This window comes from Lepeophtheirus salmonis, chromosome 4, assembly GCF_016086655.4.
Source record: "Lepeophtheirus salmonis chromosome 4, UVic_Lsal_1.4, whole genome shotgun sequence".
Classification (NCBI taxonomy): domain Eukaryota; kingdom Metazoa; phylum Arthropoda; class Copepoda; order Siphonostomatoida; family Caligidae; genus Lepeophtheirus; species Lepeophtheirus salmonis.
In genome coordinates, this window is record NC_052134.2 from 49324652 (window position 1) to 49342850 (window position 18199).

Genomic DNA, 18199 nt, shown 5'->3' on the forward strand with positions numbered 1-18199 from the left:
TTCAGCAATTCTTGCGCCCACATAGCTTTGTGGGCCGGAGTCGAGTCCTGCTGCTACATCCACGGCCTGTCGCTGACAACAGACTTGATCCACGGCCACACAACGCCCTGAGGCCTGTCTCGAAGATGTGGGGCGGCATGACATGACCCTCACTTGACACGACCCCAAAGACCATGACAGTGGCCGGAAACTTGGTCTTCATGAACCTGGGGACGTCTCTGTTGTTCATGGCAATCCAGCGATGGTTCTGGGAGTTGTGGATTTGATCCTGAACAAAATTCTTCTCATCGGAGAAGAACCAGAGCATGTTCGGCGACTTTGGTTTTTTCAAGATGTTCAGCAGCCTGAAGCTTTTGAGCAGCCGCAACCCTTGAGTCTTTTCAGTCAGAAGTTGGACTATCTGACGCCTGTAAGACTTGCACTTTAAGTCCTCCTTCACACAAGCCCTCACGGTCGATGATGTCCCTGACCTTGTTGATGAAGGTGACGTCCCGGACAATCCTGGTGATTTTCTCCTCCTTCTTCTTACTGTCAACAACGTCCATCGGGTCCGATGACTCTTCCAGCTGCTTCCTGAGACTTCTGACCGTTTTAACTGGCATTGACAGAAGGCCAAAGATATCAGCATTGCTTAATTTCATGTGATCACTAAGCATAATCTGAATAGCAGCGCACCTACGATGCTGGAAGATCTCTCATTGAACATAATGACTTTTCTTGGGCACTTAAAATGATTCTATTGCTACAAGTGGTCAACAATAACGGAAGCCTATGACCTGGAAAAAGTTTTAACACCAAAAACAGACGGATCAGACACCAGCTGATGGAGTAATGTCGTCTTTAATATGCGGCAGATTTTGTCCACGCACCCTGTATAGTTGAAAGGTCACAAAAAGGTCAACCTTGGAAGTTTAAAATTTATAGGTATGTTTGGAATTATTATTTTTTGTCTAATTAAGAAAAAACCGCAATATATTTACATTTATGATACTAATTTTACGCTTCTCAGATGTCATAGGTCTAAAGACCTAATTTGAAGATAAACAATTGTTAGACACGATAATAGAGATTGCAGTCAAAATTTTTTAGTTTCAGTGGAATAAATTTTAAATTATGTTTACATTTATATTTCAGTTGGGAGAGGGGAATAACATCGTTTCGGGTGGGCAAGGCGACATATTTTTCTCCACGTAGTTACAACAGTGGGTGATCATACTATGATTACTAGGTTTTTAGTGTCTTGAAGATAATACAAACCTGGTAATCATAATCCTAGTTGGGGTATACGAGTACTTATTTACTTTTATTATGAGATCAATTCAAAAATGAGTTTTATCCTTAAAATATTGTCATGGCCTTATCTTAAATTGACAACGATATAGAGTGTTTTTGGAGAGGCTCTTTTTAAAAATTAAAGTTCATACTTTCAGCTATCAAATGTAATACTTTTAAACTTTTTGTGTCATTTCGTCTTGAAACTATGATCCTTTGCTATCAAAAAAAAGGCACCTACTTTTCACTTTAAATAAAGATAACTCGAGTTAAAAGTATAATGCAGACATTTTAAAAATGGTTTTAGAATTTTTTAACATTGGGATATAAAATATATTAATATAATTTATCCCAATCTTCAACAATGAGGCCTTAAAACTGCTTTGAACCTTTAAAATAGCCAAAAATAACAACAAATGTAGGGCCTTTTTCTGGAGGCCACGAGGCTATGAGAGAAAAAATAAGGCCATATTTGGAATCAAGGGATCAAATTGTACTATGTTTTGCATATGCTGTTCTGGTGGATAAAAAAAAATGTGATTTTGTTGAAGTGTGTTATTAGCAGTCCATGTATAAATTAATAATAAAAAGAATGAAGAAACATTTCATCATAAACTTGTAAAGTCCAGAAAGTTATATGATAAAATAATAATAATTAATAATGATTAGACCCTTAGATTAATTTTGGCTTTAAATTATATCATTATTAATTCTACGACAAAATGTTTTCATAATTTTCTGATTACTATGAACGGTCCACTACCGGGCCGTGCAGAATTATTTACCGATTCTTGTTCAGAACATATCGCGGACAATAATGACATTTGAATGACTTGAGAAACAATTTATTCATACATTTTTAGAATAATAAAATAGTTTGTGATCAAATTTAATCAATGTAGTCACCATTTGTCTCAATGACACTGGTGAGGCGACGTCTGAAGCTGCCCCAGACTTGCTGGATGTAATCGGCGTCCATGGAGGCCCAGGCTTTGTTGACAGCAGCCTTTAAGGCATTTATGTTCTTGTGTTGTTTTTTGCAGGCCTTGGTCTCCACGTGTGCCTAGATAGGGAAGTCTAGTGGGTTCAGATCTGGGCTCTGAGGGGGCCAGTAGTCCTTGGCCAAAAGTTCATGTTGTCCTTGAGCCACTCCTGAGCTTTCTTGGAAGCGTGGGCGGGTGCTCCATCTTGTTGAAAACCCCAAGGAAAGTTGCCGACTATGGATTTGATCCACGGAAGGACCTTGGACGCCAGAATCTTCACATAATCCTCTGCTGTTAATCTGAGCCAGTGGAGAACCATACCGGCTTCATGGCCTTCCCGTTGGATCTCCAAATCTCACAACACGGTCATTTTACCTGTTGAAAACAGGATCAACCGTAAAAGTTTTCTCATCTGAAAAAATGATGATGCATCCAGATGAGCTCTTGATATCATTCAAAATTTTCTTGGCACGCTCAAGTCTGACTTCTCGCTGACGTTCAGTTAGCAGAGGGCGCTCAGGGACTTTCCTCTAGCCCTTTTCAATGCCCTTGAAACAGTTGATGTCGACGTTCGCATCTTTCTGGCCATGTCGGCAATGGACCTGTTGGGAGTCCTCTTGAACACTGCCTTTACTTGCCTTGTAGAGACAGTGGGCTTCCTGCCAGCCCCAGGGGAATGCTTGAGATCACCCCCAGCCTCCAAGCGCTTGGAAACGTTGTAAATTGTCTTCAACGAGGCCCCAACCTGTTCCTTAATGTTGTTATGAGGCACTCCCGCTCGGAGGAGGGCTGCAATTTCGATCCTCTTTGTTTCCGGATTGGACATGGTCTCACGTGTGGAAGTTGTTACGCTCTCACAGGAAGGATTTTTGTTTATTTTAACAGTAAAAATACGAAACAATCAGATTGGTTGCCACAAAACCTCTTAAAAAATATATTTAGATCATCGGTAAATAATTTTGCACGGCCCGGTATAATGAGGATTGAATGAAGGACGATTTGGTGGGTTTAATAGAAATACATGGTTAGATTCTTCTAGTCTTTTTTAAATCGAATTAGGTAACGGGTCATCCATTTTATTTGTTCAGTTGGGTATTATTATTTTTTTTTAATTAATTTTATCAAAGGCAAAACTGTCCCGGATGACCGAATTTCTTCCCGAAATACCACTTCTACAGGTGAAGACTTTTCTCCAGCTTTAATGGTTATTCTCATGTCCAACATTATGTGGAGTAATACTTCTATCCAATCGACACTTAACTCTAATATTTTGCAACGAATTGCTTCCTTTAAAGTTCGATGCTCTCTTTCAATAAGACCATTTTCTTCAGGATGGTAGGGACTTGTTTTTAGGTTTTCGATGTGGAAGTTCTTCATTAATTTTTCCCATATTAAGGATCCGAACTGTCCACTTTGAACTGTCGTTATATACTAATGATATTCAAATCTTGCAAACCAATTAGTATTGAATTGTTTTATGATGTTTTCAGTAGTAGCACTGAACATGGGATATACTTCAAGCAATTTGATGTCCCTATCAATTACTGTAAGGGCCATCGTTTTAACGTTTGCTTTTGGAAATGGACCTATGATATCCAAGTTTATGTGATACAAATTTTTGCATGGGGATTTTATCTTTACAATGCAGGTATTTGGTGATTTTGTTTTCTTAGATTTATCACGTGTTTCGCATCGTTTAATAAAAATTTTTATATATGACTTAATAAGTTTCTACCAATATTGACCTTGAGTTTTTCTAATCGATTTTTTTAATTCTTCTGTGAGATTCATTATGAATTGTTTGTGTCAATTCACTAACATATTTTGAAGGTACGAATGGCCTTGGATGTGTTGTTCTTTACGTCACATAGTATATTTGCTTTGTCTATTTCTATCCATTCAGGCAATGGGAATTTCTGATGTCGATTTTCCATTTTTGTTCTTTTCCCCACTGTTTCCAGTCGACAAAACTTAATTTCATCAAATTAATTCTTGAGAAAAAATCTGCTGGTATATTATTTTTGGCAGATATATGTTTTTATTTAATATTTCTTTCGCTCAATTCTTCAAAATATCTGTGGTACTTTGTTGGACATTTTGGATCTCTGACACATTGCGCAGTTATTAAAGGTTTATTATGGGTAGGACACATCATTTCTCTTCCTTCAAGAATGTGATCAAAATGTCTAATTATTTCCCTAATTGCTAAAAGCTCACGAGAAAATGCAGATTCTTTTGACTCTCTGTCCAATAATGCTCGACTAAAGAAGGTCAAAGGACGAAATTTACATTCTTCTCCTTGCTCAAGAACTGCTCCAATTCCATCATCTGAAGCATCAACACATATCCTTAATGCCTTACTAGGAATATAATTAGTAAGCGTTATGACTTTATCCATACCTATTTTACACTTTTTAAGGGCTAGATCTAATTCTGGAGACCGTGAAATCGTAGGATTCTTTTTTTTATTCTGTATAACTCTATAGAATGGACTTAATAATTCACCAAGTTGAGGGATAAATCCCCTATAATAATTAGCAATACCAATCAATTTGTTGAAATTTTTCACAGTCTGAAAACTGTTTCAACTCAGACATTTTTCTATCTATTGGCCTAACACCTTTTGGAGAAACAGTCAAGCCAACAAAGTCGACCTCCGGTTTGCAAAATTGACTTTTGTCAATATTCAAAATCAATCCATTATTTTGTAAGAGCTTTAAAACATCATCTTTATAGTTTATGAGGCTCCTTTTCCATCTATGAAAACAAAAGAATATCATCAACATAAGCAAAGCAATCATTAATACTTTCTAACACTCTATCAGTCAACCTTTGAAAGTAGCTTGTGCTATTTTTTAGATCAAACGGCATCCTCAAATATTGATAAAATCCACATGGAGTTGATATGGCTGTCTTCTCTTTGTCAATTGTTAACATAGGAGTTTGATGATATGCTTTAATCAAATCCAACTTGCTAAAAAAATACGATTGATTAATTTTTTCATTAAAGCCTTGGATTGACAGCCTTCGTCACATTATTCAAAAGTCTGTAATCTCCAACCAATCGCCAGTCCCCATTCTTTTTTTTTAGTAGATGTATTGGAGATGACCAACAAGATTTGGATTGTTCAATAATACCTTCTTTTGATAATTTACTAATTTCATTCTGGATTACCTTACTCTTTTCGGGAGTGAATTTTCGTTATCTGGAAATGAGGGGTATTCCCGTAGTTTATTTGGAATCGGAGTATATGTATAGTATAACTTACTAATTCGTTTAATTATCGAAAAGAATAAATCATGAAATACCCATGACGAATCAAGTGAGGCGAGGGAATCGACAGCTGCCAACAAAGTACACAGTGTATTTTTGAATTAATGAGGCAACGCCCTGTTCAATGTATTTCTTTTCCTATGACATGACCTTTTTGGCCCTACGATTATAGAAAAAAATATATACAGTTAGTTTTATTTTGACAAATTAATTTTTTGAAAAATCCGTCAAAAGTTTTCTTTTATTAGAAGAAAATACCTTTAAAGAAAGGTTTATTTACTATTAAAGTAGGATTTCATCGTTCAGAAAAAAATAAGCAATAATAATAAACATTCAATTTAATCATGTAATTACGAACATGGCTCTAAATTATGAGACCCTAAGTTGAGGTGCCAAATTGTCTCATTACTTTTGCAAAAAAATTAAAGGTAAAAGCGTGTCCTTAGCTCTTTTTCTTTTTTTTTTTTTGGGAGTAAAAATGACGTCATTGTGGATATGCATTGTTGTGGTTTTTTGTATAGTTGAAATTCAATTATCACAACCTTTTAATTCTACGAATATAACTTTTCTAAGTGAAGTTAAGCGTAGAATATATTATTGGAATAGGAGAAGAGGATCGGAACTTTTTCGAGATATTCGTACAATTATCACTTTGGAGGATCATGGAAGGTATCGTTATGTGGAGGAAGTTGTCAGTTTGTCTCTTATGAAGTATTGCAGGGACTTGTAGTGGATCTGTGGACTGAGGAATGAGGCCGGAGAAGATCACATCCAATTAAGTAAATCACTACGATGTTTTCATGTAACTATCATGAACCAATACAGTATAATTACATGATGAACGTACACGGTAGCATGGAGCGGAATTTCTATGTAATTAAATCCATTAACACTTGGAACAGAAAATTACTATAAACATAAATGAATATACAGTACAAACTCCTATACTTTTCCAATCCTAGGTGGAAACTCAGCCGAACTCAATCGATCACTATTGATTGATTGAGTAGAAATCCCCCTTCTCCTACGATAATCATATATTCTTCGTTTTCTGAAGCGTTGCTTCCTTCCACTTAGACAAGTTATTTTCTAAATATTAAAAGTTTGCGATAATTGAAGTTAAATTTTCCTTTGTCGCTGTCTCCAATTTCAAGAATGAAAGTGAAAGTATGACGTGTGGGCCAACTTATACATTCTACAGCTTATCATTATTATTTAATTGAAAGTATACGAAACCGGATTGAACATTTGCGTGTTCTCATACAAGACGAAGAGTAGCCCTGAGGATTTGTTGCAGAGTTTTACATAATTGTGAGTTCTTGTTGGATTGAGAGTGGACTTGAGGATCTGCTCAAGAGTATTGATTACCTACTCTTGTTTATTTCCTTCTTCCCTTGTCACAGCTGAACTAATGAAGCACCATGATAAGTTAGCTGCTTTCCTCGAAACCAATCTTTAATTGGTCAGGATTACCATGTTCATTTTCGAGGTTTTTTTTTTGACATACTGGTGGATAGTATAACTGATTAGCATCACTACTTATAAATCCCAAATAGTTCCTCAGTGTTACTGCCCAACATATATGAGTGAAGGCGTTTACACTTCAAACTTATATGTGCCCTCCTCAAGAATGAAAGAATACATATAACGGCTTCATAAAGTATTGAACATCACTGTTCAGGCTGTCAACAACCACAAAAAACTCAGGCGCTATAAAATGCTTAGGATTTACAACCCAAGGTATTACATATTACGTCCAATGTAGTAAGGTGCAAGACCAATGACATGAACAATAAATATGTGACTTGTATGTCCTTTATTTCTCTCTACTATCCCCATTAGTTCATGTATAAATGTTCAAAATAAAAATCTTTTTTTTTTTTTAAATTTCATTAACTAAAATTCTGATATTATTTTTTTTTAATATCAAATAAATTTTTCAAAATTTGTTGTCCAAAGTCCATAGTTATTTACAAAAAATTTCAAAAATCCACAAGTGTTCACATAAAATTTCAAAAATTATATTTATAAGGAAAAAGGTCAATCAATAGGTATTTACAAAAAGTTGAATTTTTTGAAAAAAACTCAAACATTCGAAGGGGCACAAAAAAAGTTGATTTTTTTTTTTTGAAAATAAGTCCAAAATCCATAGTTATTCACAAAAAGTTGAATTTTTGAAAAAAGATCAAAAATCTATAGATATTCACAAAAAATTTGAAAAAGTAAAATTTTTGGAAGATTTTTTTTTTTTTTGAAATTTTGGGGAGGGATATAGTTCCTCCAGCCAACCCCCTTCCAGATGCCCCTCTCATTAAATGCATCAGCCATTTATCTTTTTCTAAACTCTAAACTAAGTGATTTTCTATTCAAAATACCTACCGCCATAAATTATCAAAATGCATTATATTTGACAAATTTAAATTTAATTAAACATTGTTTTTACATATTTTTCTTGCTTACGACATTTCAATTCATGCACTTACTTATTTGTAAACTTTATTAATTAACATTCCACTCTATATAAAAAAATTCGAAGCTCAAAAATATGCAAAAAAATAATACAGGTAAGAATGAATAATATTTGTCTTGTTGCAATAATAATTTACAATACATCTAATTAATTAAGTGCACACAGGATTTTGCATCTCCAAACAAAGAAATGTTTAAAAGAAATAGCCCGTGGTGATGTGAAGGTTAAATCCCTATTTTCGATAGTGATAAATGACTAGTGATAGGAAGCTGATACGTACGTATACTTAATCAGTTTCTCCCATAACTTTCCAGTCTATTTTTTTATCAGTCCAATCTTTTTTAGCATTCAAGGACCGATACGTCGGTCCTTCAGTCCTACGGCTCTACCTATATTTTTATTTTCTTCACACCCTGCTCGGATTGAAGAATATAAAAAAGCAGGTAGGGTGAAATCTTCGTGGAAAAACAGGTAAACAAACGGTTGGACAGACTAAGTCTTCGGATGTCTGACATCGATACCAAAACACAGTTTAAAACCCCTTATGCTTCATCTAAGGAAAAATGTCTCCGCTACAGAATTTCTACCTCATCAATTTATTAATAAATCGAATAATGAGGATGAGAATATAAATTGCACATTCTGAAGCGAGAAAATAGAAAAGTTTGTAAACATTCTCAACTAGTGTGATAAGATAAGTCATTTGTTACAAATGTGTGACGTAAAAATAACAGAAAATCTACAAGTCTTGACGTCAAAAACTGATTGTGCAGTGGACAGGGATCCGAATCTTTCCAGGGTTTTTTAAGGTGGAGGCCATCAGTAAGAAAGTGCAGGTGATAATTTAACTTCAAGATGCAACAAGAAACTCACTCCAACAAATTTGGAAGGTGTAATCAAGAACTAACTTGAAGTTTAAGCAAATTTCTCCGACAATGGTCATTCATTCATACTTTTTAGGTGCTTTTTAAAAAAAAAAACTATGATATTTAGTGTCGTTTTTCCAATAATTGTTTTTTCTTTTATCTGTGTCAGATATGTATGTATATATAATAATAAGTTCTAGCCACACGCATCCTACTTATAACTTTAGGTATATCATCTCCTTGAAAAGCTTATGATAATGCTTTAACAGTGGAAATGACTGAGGTAGTTATAACTACGTCATTTTAATGACAAATTTTATTATGACTGGACTGACGGGACTGCAACCTTCTTAGTTGTTTTTATAGACCTATCCAACAATAGTCATTTCGTATCATACTCATGAGTAGATTTCTATGAAATATTATTTATTTTTGTGTAAGAAGGATAATTCATTTGAAAGGAAATATCTTCTGATTTCCTTACATTTTTAAGGCCTCCTTCGAGAGCTTGATTATCCATTGAATAATTCCTTTGAATGAACAGCTCTTCATTTTTGATATTATTATAAATTTGATACTTTAAAGGAATTTGTCATGGGGAGGAAGTCAGTCACCTATACTTTGCTCAGTGAGTAAATTCATAATACACAATACAATTTAAGGTAGGTATTTAAAATCCTAAAAATCAGATTAGGATTGTGAAGCTCGTGAATATGGAATTATCTCCCATGCAGTTTTTCAAATCTCAGGTAAATCATTACAAATCATAGTGAGAAGAAGATTTTCTTGTATAACTGATATAAACAATTCTTGTAATAGCTTAAAACGTATGCCTTGTCCCATCTTTTGTATATGAATTCTTCTTTATTATTGGCCAATAGGGGTGTGCTGAAATGATAAAAGTTCGGAATTTAGTATTGCAGGATATTTTTTATTTTGCAGTTTATTCATATAAAAAAAAGAAATGACCTTCATTTGTTCAAAAAAAGGTCATTCATAGAACAGTTTTCATTTAAAAATCTGGTTAAAATCAAAAATATATGAATTTTTCATCTTGTTTCTTTAAAATTAGCGAGTTGAAAAGAGATACATAACTTTTTTCCAAATTCAGTATCACAGATTCGAAGTATATCTTTCCACGATATATAAACAACATTACTCTAATTTGCTTCACATTATGAGCATTTTAATTCTAAAGATGTCACAAGTATACAAATATATGTACTATTTAGGTAGCGCGTATTACGCGCATATATTTTGATTTGTTTCTTCATTTTGACGTGTAGAATCTCAAATCCAAACAAAATAACAAATATCTTGCCCTACCAAATTTTGAAGTTTACGGTACAGTCAAATATACATACATAGAGATTTGAAAAATGAATAAATTATAGGGAGAAATAATTAAGGAGAGCAGTAATATCTTTCATGTTAACAACATATACTTATTTTAAATATGTAAGCTTACGATTATTTCTTCAAAACATCCTTCAAATTGTTAGGGTTGCTATTTCATTTGTCTGTTTCTTTTTTAAGCACATCAGTAAGTCATATTTTCTACAAATCTAGTAATATTCATGTCAGATTTCTCCTTCCCTTCCAATACTTCCCTCACTCTCCTTAATATATTATAATTACTAATTAGGAAAGGGATTTTTGTAGAGAAAAAACACAGTTTGCAGATTATATGAAAAACAAACCTTTTCCTTTTTTGTTCATTCTTTAATAGATCGTCATGCTGTTAACAAAACTTGTTGTACTCAATATGGACGCCTTCATTATCAACCACAGCCCTCACATGTTGCCTGAAGGCAATGTAGGAGTTGATTACAAACTTCTCTGACATTTGTTCCATGCAGTCACTATGGAGTACTTAAGTGAGTCCTTATTTGAGTGTGAGATCCTGTTGGTATCCCTCTCCAAATTGCCCCTTATAGAAAAGTCCAGTGTGTTTAAATATGGTGAAGAATGGTGAAGATATCTCTCTTGGACAAGAATCAAGCCATGTTACCTGCTGAAAACTTTTGGAACTTGGTGGACGTGTGAGTGGGGGTCTCTCCTGAGTCCACATTTAGTTATCCTTCAAAATGTACAAAATCAAAATCATATACCTTGAAACCAACGAAAAAAATTCTTACGATTACGTCCCTTGGAATCATAGATTCTTCGCTTCCAGTGTTTTAAGAAACTACTGAAAACACTGTTCAGGTTGCCAATAACAACAAAACTGGCACTCTAAATAATGCATTGGATTTGCAACCAATTATATACAGGGATGTCGAAATAAATTGAAAAAAACTTTAAACGCTTATAACGGACTAACTAGATAGGTTAGAACCATATTTTATCATTATTTGAATACTACATTTAATTATTTATAATGAGATCCGCCTTCTGGATAACCTTGGCCATACGACGGCAGAAGCTTTGGAAGGCCCAGGTGCCCTTGTGCGCATCCAACATTATCATTGTACTGATTTTGCACTTTTAATTTACATTCCCTCGAAGGATGATGTGGTCCAAGAAAGAAAAAAACACCTTCGAACAAGGCAGTACACCGGCCCACAAGTCCAAAAAAGTGTCAGATGTCTTGGCCACAAAATGTCTTCACTATTGGAGCCTGTATTTTTGGCCTGCAAGCAGTCTGGCCCTGAATCTATGCGATTTCTATCTCTGGAGAGGATCGAGCATGAGGTCCCTGCCAAGTATCATTTACCTGTGGAGTCCATGAAGACGACAATTACTTGTACAATATCAAAGCTGGACCCGCAAGGTGCCTTCTGGGCCTGCCAACTTTTCCGGCACCGTGTGGCTTCATTATAAATAATGGAATTTTATTAAATGTAGCCTTCAAATAATAAAAAGGTGTAGTTCTAACCTATCCAGTTCGTCCGTTATAAGCCTTTAAAATTTTCCCCAATTTATATGGCCCACCCAGTATGAGCTATGCTTTTGGTAACCCTGACAATTTGAAGAGTGTTGAAAGAAGAGTAGCCATGACGTTTTATTAAATTAGCTGCAAAATGCTGTCACATAAAGGAAATAAACACAATCCCTAATTAGCAAGGACATCAGAAGAAATTGATATTTCAGGTTCAACCAGGTTGTACAATTTTAACTCCTTTTTCTTCTTCTGAGTATACTGTGTTATTGTTTTTGCTCATATTGTCTTCTTTTTATTAATTTACTGTCTTTCTTGTATTTCGTACACTTGTTCACTTCGACATACCCTTCAATTAATTCAAAAACTATCAATCCCTAAAATAAATGGATAGCTTTATTCTCACTCCCTCGGTTTAATTCCTCAAGAACAAGGTTTTAAACATTGTCAAATATAGTTTCCCTTAATGTGGGATTTCCCAACAACTCCTCAAAGCGACTCCCCGTCATTCATTAGCAGATTCCCTCGGGATACCTCCATAGTTAAATATTATCTACTTCAAGAATAAAAGAATAATTATAACAACTTTAGAAACTAAAGAAAAAAACACTATCCAAGTTCCCATCAACAATAAAACTCAAACGTGTAAAAAATGCTAAGGATTTACAACAACACAGCCCATGGCCCTGACTACGACTGTAATAACTGGAGTCTATTAATGCCTGCCCTTAATGCGAGATTCAACCGTATCTATGTATGTAAATAATGGAACTGACAAAATAATATTTGCTTTAAAAATAAATATACCTCATAAATATAAAAGTCCGTTTTTCTTTTATAATTATAATAATAATAAATAATCTTTTATTATAAGGCCGGAAATTTAGAGTTCATAAATATTGTAAACAACTTTTTTCTTTCTTTCCTTTTAAATTGTATGTGTCTTTTTTTTTGTAGCACCCAGTAGTTTATGACAAACAATATTCTTAAGTGCTTTTTTCTTTTATTCAATTGTCTTTGATTGCAAACGAGAGAAGGGGAGGAGAGATCAAACGTCACGGCTTATAGTGACTGTGACAGGCATATTTCATACACTAAAACAACCATTGTAAAATTAAATTAACATCCCCTGGAATACTTTTGTAATTCAACTATTTCAACACATTAACATATCGTAGGCAATGAAAGGAGGCTGATATATCTGATCCAAGTAGGGAAACGGAAGTCTGCATTGTATCCATACTGGAGACAATTCTGAATACTTTTAATATTTGGAAAAGTTGTGAGAGTTGAAATTTAACCATTTAATATATACCAGCTATCATTTATGTTGTTTGAAACTTGAAGCCCAGCTTAAGTGATGACGTTTAACAATGACGTCATTCATCTTATATTATTCACTATATGAAAATATCCCTGAAATGTACGACGCTGAAACAAAGCTCCCCCCCCACACAATTAATTGCTCAAATGAATGTGACTGAGAGCCTCTGAAATTATCGTTGCTCTAATGCAGTGGTTCTCAAAAGGGATGCACGCCCCCTTTTGGGTACTTGGAGGCACTCCAGGGGGTACTTGACATTGTTAATTTATAAATAATATTTTACAAGTGGTACATATCTCAGGGGCCTTGGTAGGGGTTGGCTTGAGCTCCCCAACAAATTAAAGATTTTTGTTTTTTATTAGAAAATGTAATATTTGATTTTTTTTTTCAAAGAATTTAATATTTGAAATTACATTAGATTTTTTATGAATAGCTATAGCTCTTGATGCAAAAATATGTAAATAACATAATGTTAACAGAAAATGCATCATTTTACTTACAGCATGTCCCAGGGAATCGGTTAATTATTTACCGATTTTTCCACATAATGTCAACTTGTAGAGCAAAAAAACAGACAATTCTTGTGAAACATATTTTTTCATCAGACCAAGGACAACTGAGATGGAGGCCAAAATAAATTGTTTGTCTGCGCGATTTTATGTGGGAATTATTTTTGACGAGATGTTCCGCGTCGTTTCCTGAGACAAGGGTCTCATTACCAAAATTATAAAGCTGAAGTACGACAACAAGGGGCTTGAGGGGGCAAAAAAGGTCAAACAAACTTAAATTTGGTGTAAAGACAACTTGGGGAATTCCTGGCCCTGATCATTGTGGCTTCCATCCTCACGAGACTACAACCCTATTTACTATGGCATCTTGGCCAAAATCAAGAGGAAGGTCAACTTCATCCCAGGGGATGGAGTTGATGTAGTCCCCCCCCCCCAATATTAATTTTTTTGAAGAAAAAAAGTTATAGTAAAAAGCAAAAATTCTTTAATTATTTTTTTTTTTTGGTGGGGGAAGGGGGAGCTACAGCCCCTCCAGCCCACCCCCTGCGGACATCCTTGGTTAAATATGAATAAGTTTTATAGTTTGATAAAATCAAAACATATTTTTCCTTCTTCCCTTTGTCCCCTTTTTGAAAATGAGGCCGACTCCATTTTAAGACCGAGGCCAGGGACGTCACGTGATGTCCTTGACGTCCCTTCCAGTACGTATATGCTCAAGGGGCATTGGAGTAGCAAGTCTTGATGCCAAGTAATCATCGATTAAATCCAGAAAATATTTAATTAAAATGTTTCAACAAAATCGAGGGACCTCCAAAATAAGTAGGCCCAATCGTCCTATAAATTTGAAATGGAAGAGTCCCTCATAGTTGGGAATACATATTCCCCATCATTGATGCTTGAATTTTTAATTTTCTACCCATTCTGTCGTACGTAAATCACCTATATGGGTTTACTGTTCATTCATATATAGGTGATATTGTATATATTATAAGCTGATGTATATAGGTACGTTCTAGTAATTACATACAAGAGATTCACCATGAAGTGGGCTAAATAATATGAAATTAAAAAGCAAGATAAATTTATGGCAATTCGCCCAAGTTTTTGAATGAAATAACATGAACATATTCAGGAGTGCGATTTTACACTCAGTGCTCACTCCTTCGTGCTTGTAAATAAATAGCTCTTTCATATGTATAGGACGCTGTACAAAGTACAACATGTGTTATGAGAAGAAGAGCTCAGTTCGTAGTTTACGTTAAAAATGCCAGGGTGCTCATCGTCCTTCTTCTCCTCTAGTTCTTATTATTTCAGTGCATGAAACTCTTTGTCGAACAAATTAGAGCTTTTGATCAGGATCGGGCTCTGAGTAGTGAGTACAGTGAGATTGTTTGCGACGCATTAGTTTTCATGGAGGGACACCGCTATGGAAGACGAGATATACACTCCGAGACACCCTCAGGAGGATTGGTACGAAATACAATCCATTCGTTCAACGGGTTCTCGGAAGGGCCATCGACGCCCTGGATTAGGACACACTCAATCCCTACCCCTAGCACCTCCTCCTAAGCCCAAGAGATGGTCCCGATTTAAAAATGCACTCAGACTCTCCACGGTCTGGATATTTAGTAATGTCGGGATTTGTATTCTTGTGAACTTGTATCTCATACTGGGAGCTCTTGTCTTTCAACAAATCGAAGGGGACGTGCCTCAAATTCGATTCGGTGTGGGTGATTATCGTAACGCCACTGTGAAACAACTCTGGACTATCACTGAAAAATACAATACTCTTCATAGGGGTAATTGGACGTCCGAAATCCAAGTGATTATTGCAGACTATCAAAGGAGGATCATTCAGGAGGCCTTTGAGGGCTATGATGGAAATGACATGCCTGCTTCGCAGTGGACTTTCGAAGGAGCGCTTTTATACTCGATTACTGTGATCACAACTATAGGTAAGATCTTTTGCACTTTTAAACAAATATGACCACTAGTTTTGTGTGAGTCCTCATTCATTCGGTCCAGTCCTTGGGGCCAGTCCTTGAGACCAGTCCTTAAGACCTTCGGTCCTTCGGACTCTCAGTACTACAACTTATTAAAGAATAAGAAATAAACTTAAGTGACGTCATCAATGACTGAACTTTATAGGCTTTAGGATTGATATGTAGGATTGAACTAAAGTGGACCTAGACTTAACTGGATAGGACTGAAGTTTTCAGTCCTAAATAAGGACCGACATAACAGGAATAAACACCTATGTAAGTAGATACATGCCCTGAATCATTCTTACATATTTTGTACATAGTGTACGTTCTGTGAAATTGTTAATTTCTACGAACTCCATATCTAATTTGCAAATTATACAATTTGTTTTAGGTAGATTCCAGGGTCAAGCAATGACGTAGAAAGGTGGGAGATTTGATGCGTGTGCAAAACTCCTATGGCACAAACGATACTACTACTAACAAAAAAAAAATGGCAATTGACCTGCAATAATAACAATTATTATTCTCCATCCCCTTTCTATGTCCTTTGTTACGTTTTTTCTTATTTTTAAAGTGTCGTTAATTCTCAATTTCTTAAGTTACTTTACCTGCTTTTCCCTCCTTAAACAACTGGGAAATCTATGTTGGCTTATATAGGAGGGAAGAGGGGCAAGTTGGCACGTGGACACAGTTCAATTTTTAAGTGATTTTATACAAGGCTTGCTTAAGAGATTCGTGAAACATCCAACAATTAGTGTGCATTGGCTACAGGTTTTTGAATGCACACATTCCTAATCTGATTTTAAAACCTCGAATAATTTTTTTCATGTCCATTAATGTTCTTCTTCTGAAATTCAGTTAAAGGGCTTTTTACACGTCATGTCAGAATTCAGTCAAGCTTTATAATAATGAAAACTATTTTTTCATTTTTTCAAAAAATATATATATATAACTTTGATTATAGGTTTGAAAAAAGTAATTTCGTATTTTTCGCTTTATTTCAATGCTTTAAAGGAAGTGTTACTATCATCCAATTTAGCACAAGTAGGCCCCACTCTGTTCAATAACTTGTTGCCAGCGAGAATCCAGCTTCCTAATGTCATTTTTGTAGAAGGCCTTGCCCATATTGGGAAAAAAACAAACAAAAAAACTCGGAAAATCAGTTACATAGTTGTTCTTTTCCCACAGTTTTTCACCTACACATTTGATGCTCAATAATTCACGACAGAAAAGGCCAAGCGCAATACTGTCCAAAATACGTTTATAGTATACATTTGCACATGATTAAAATCTTGTTGTATGGATCCAATGTGACCAATAATGAACCAAATATACTTAGTTTAAAAAAAGAGCCAGGAAATGATTTTTTTTTTCAACGTAATATTCAAATTTTGATGTCTTAAAAATTTGTTATTACATCTTATTACAATGTTATTTCCATACTGTCGATAAAAGTTAACTGTTACAATCGAAGGAATAAGATATTTGCCTCTAATTATCCTACTTTTCTCGTCCCTAATCGATCAAAAAAAAAAACAAATTGCGTCATCCTTAGAGATTTTTAGTTTTTGATTTAATTTAAAATATCAGTGCTTATCATTTCCATAATATAGTATTAATTGCAGATGTTTTGTCTTTTTTTATTCTTAAAGCCTTTGATGAAGCTTCATACAGATTTATTCAAAATTTGTTCATTTTATGTAGTAAATATATTAACTTTGGGGCCCTAAGATCGCATCTCCTTACACTATGTTGTAATTTTTTAAGTCAACGAAAATGCTCAACAAGCAAACTCTTTTTATTTATGGAAATATAATTATTTATGGTTGATGTAAGAACTAAATAGAGTTAATCGATTAGGTATTCCTTGAGCCATTGTATAGGTATATAAAAGTAAATAAAATAAAGAGTATTTCTTTTGTGAGTAAACAACAGAATCTAAACCTTAAATGTTGAAATGGTTGTCAACCCTAAGAGGATGACGAATAAAATGATATGTGTAGTTTGCTGTAATTAATTTTTCTTTTAGTTAAACCGATAATTTTAAGTTTTATATGATTTGTTATCGATGATCTCTACTGTCTCAACGCACCCCAGAGTATTATCAGTGGTGTAAGTTGAAACACACTCAAAATTCTAATATTCATCTGGTTATTAGAGCTAATTACTATTAGGAATGACTTGAAATATATATGCCAAATGTTGCATATTGTTTTGAAATTTACAAGAAAAAAAAAAAAAGAAATGAATGTCTTAAATCATCTCTAGAAGCTGAGTAATATAAGCAGAGTAGGGACCTAAAACATTGACTTTTGGTTTTATTTAATGTCTCTAAGTGTAAAAAGGTCCGAGAAAGCACAATAAGGGAAAACGGGTGAAATCTCTTCGGTACCAGTGTTACAGCTGAGAAGGCTGCAGAAAAAAAAGGTCATAAGAGGACTCCAGGAAAGTAAGAGACTACCACACCTGGATCACCCAGGTGGCTAAGGGTCGGGCCGGGTTTTCGTAGAAGGACTCTGCACCCTGCCTGTGTCCAACAAGTCTCTTGGCTGGTTTAAGGATAACTACTAGGACCTCATCACCAAGGATCAGTGCCCCCCCCGCAGCCTTGATCTTAAGACGAAGGATAATCTTA

General features: G+C 34.8%; 1 protein-coding gene across 1 annotated transcript in view; it reads left to right on the plus strand.

Annotated features, from left to right (window-relative positions):
* The first annotated feature begins 14769 nt into the window (after positions 1-14769).
* The window catches only part of LOC121116128 (potassium channel subfamily K member 18), an 84088-nt gene continuing 80658 nt past the window's right edge, over positions 14770-18199 (plus strand). Inside the window, exon 1 of the mRNA XM_040710357.2 lies at positions 14770-15534. Coding sequence (XP_040566291.1) covers positions 15006-15534 — 529 coding nt within the window. The 5' untranslated portion in view covers positions 14770-15005. The remainder of the gene's footprint in view (positions 15535-18199) is intronic.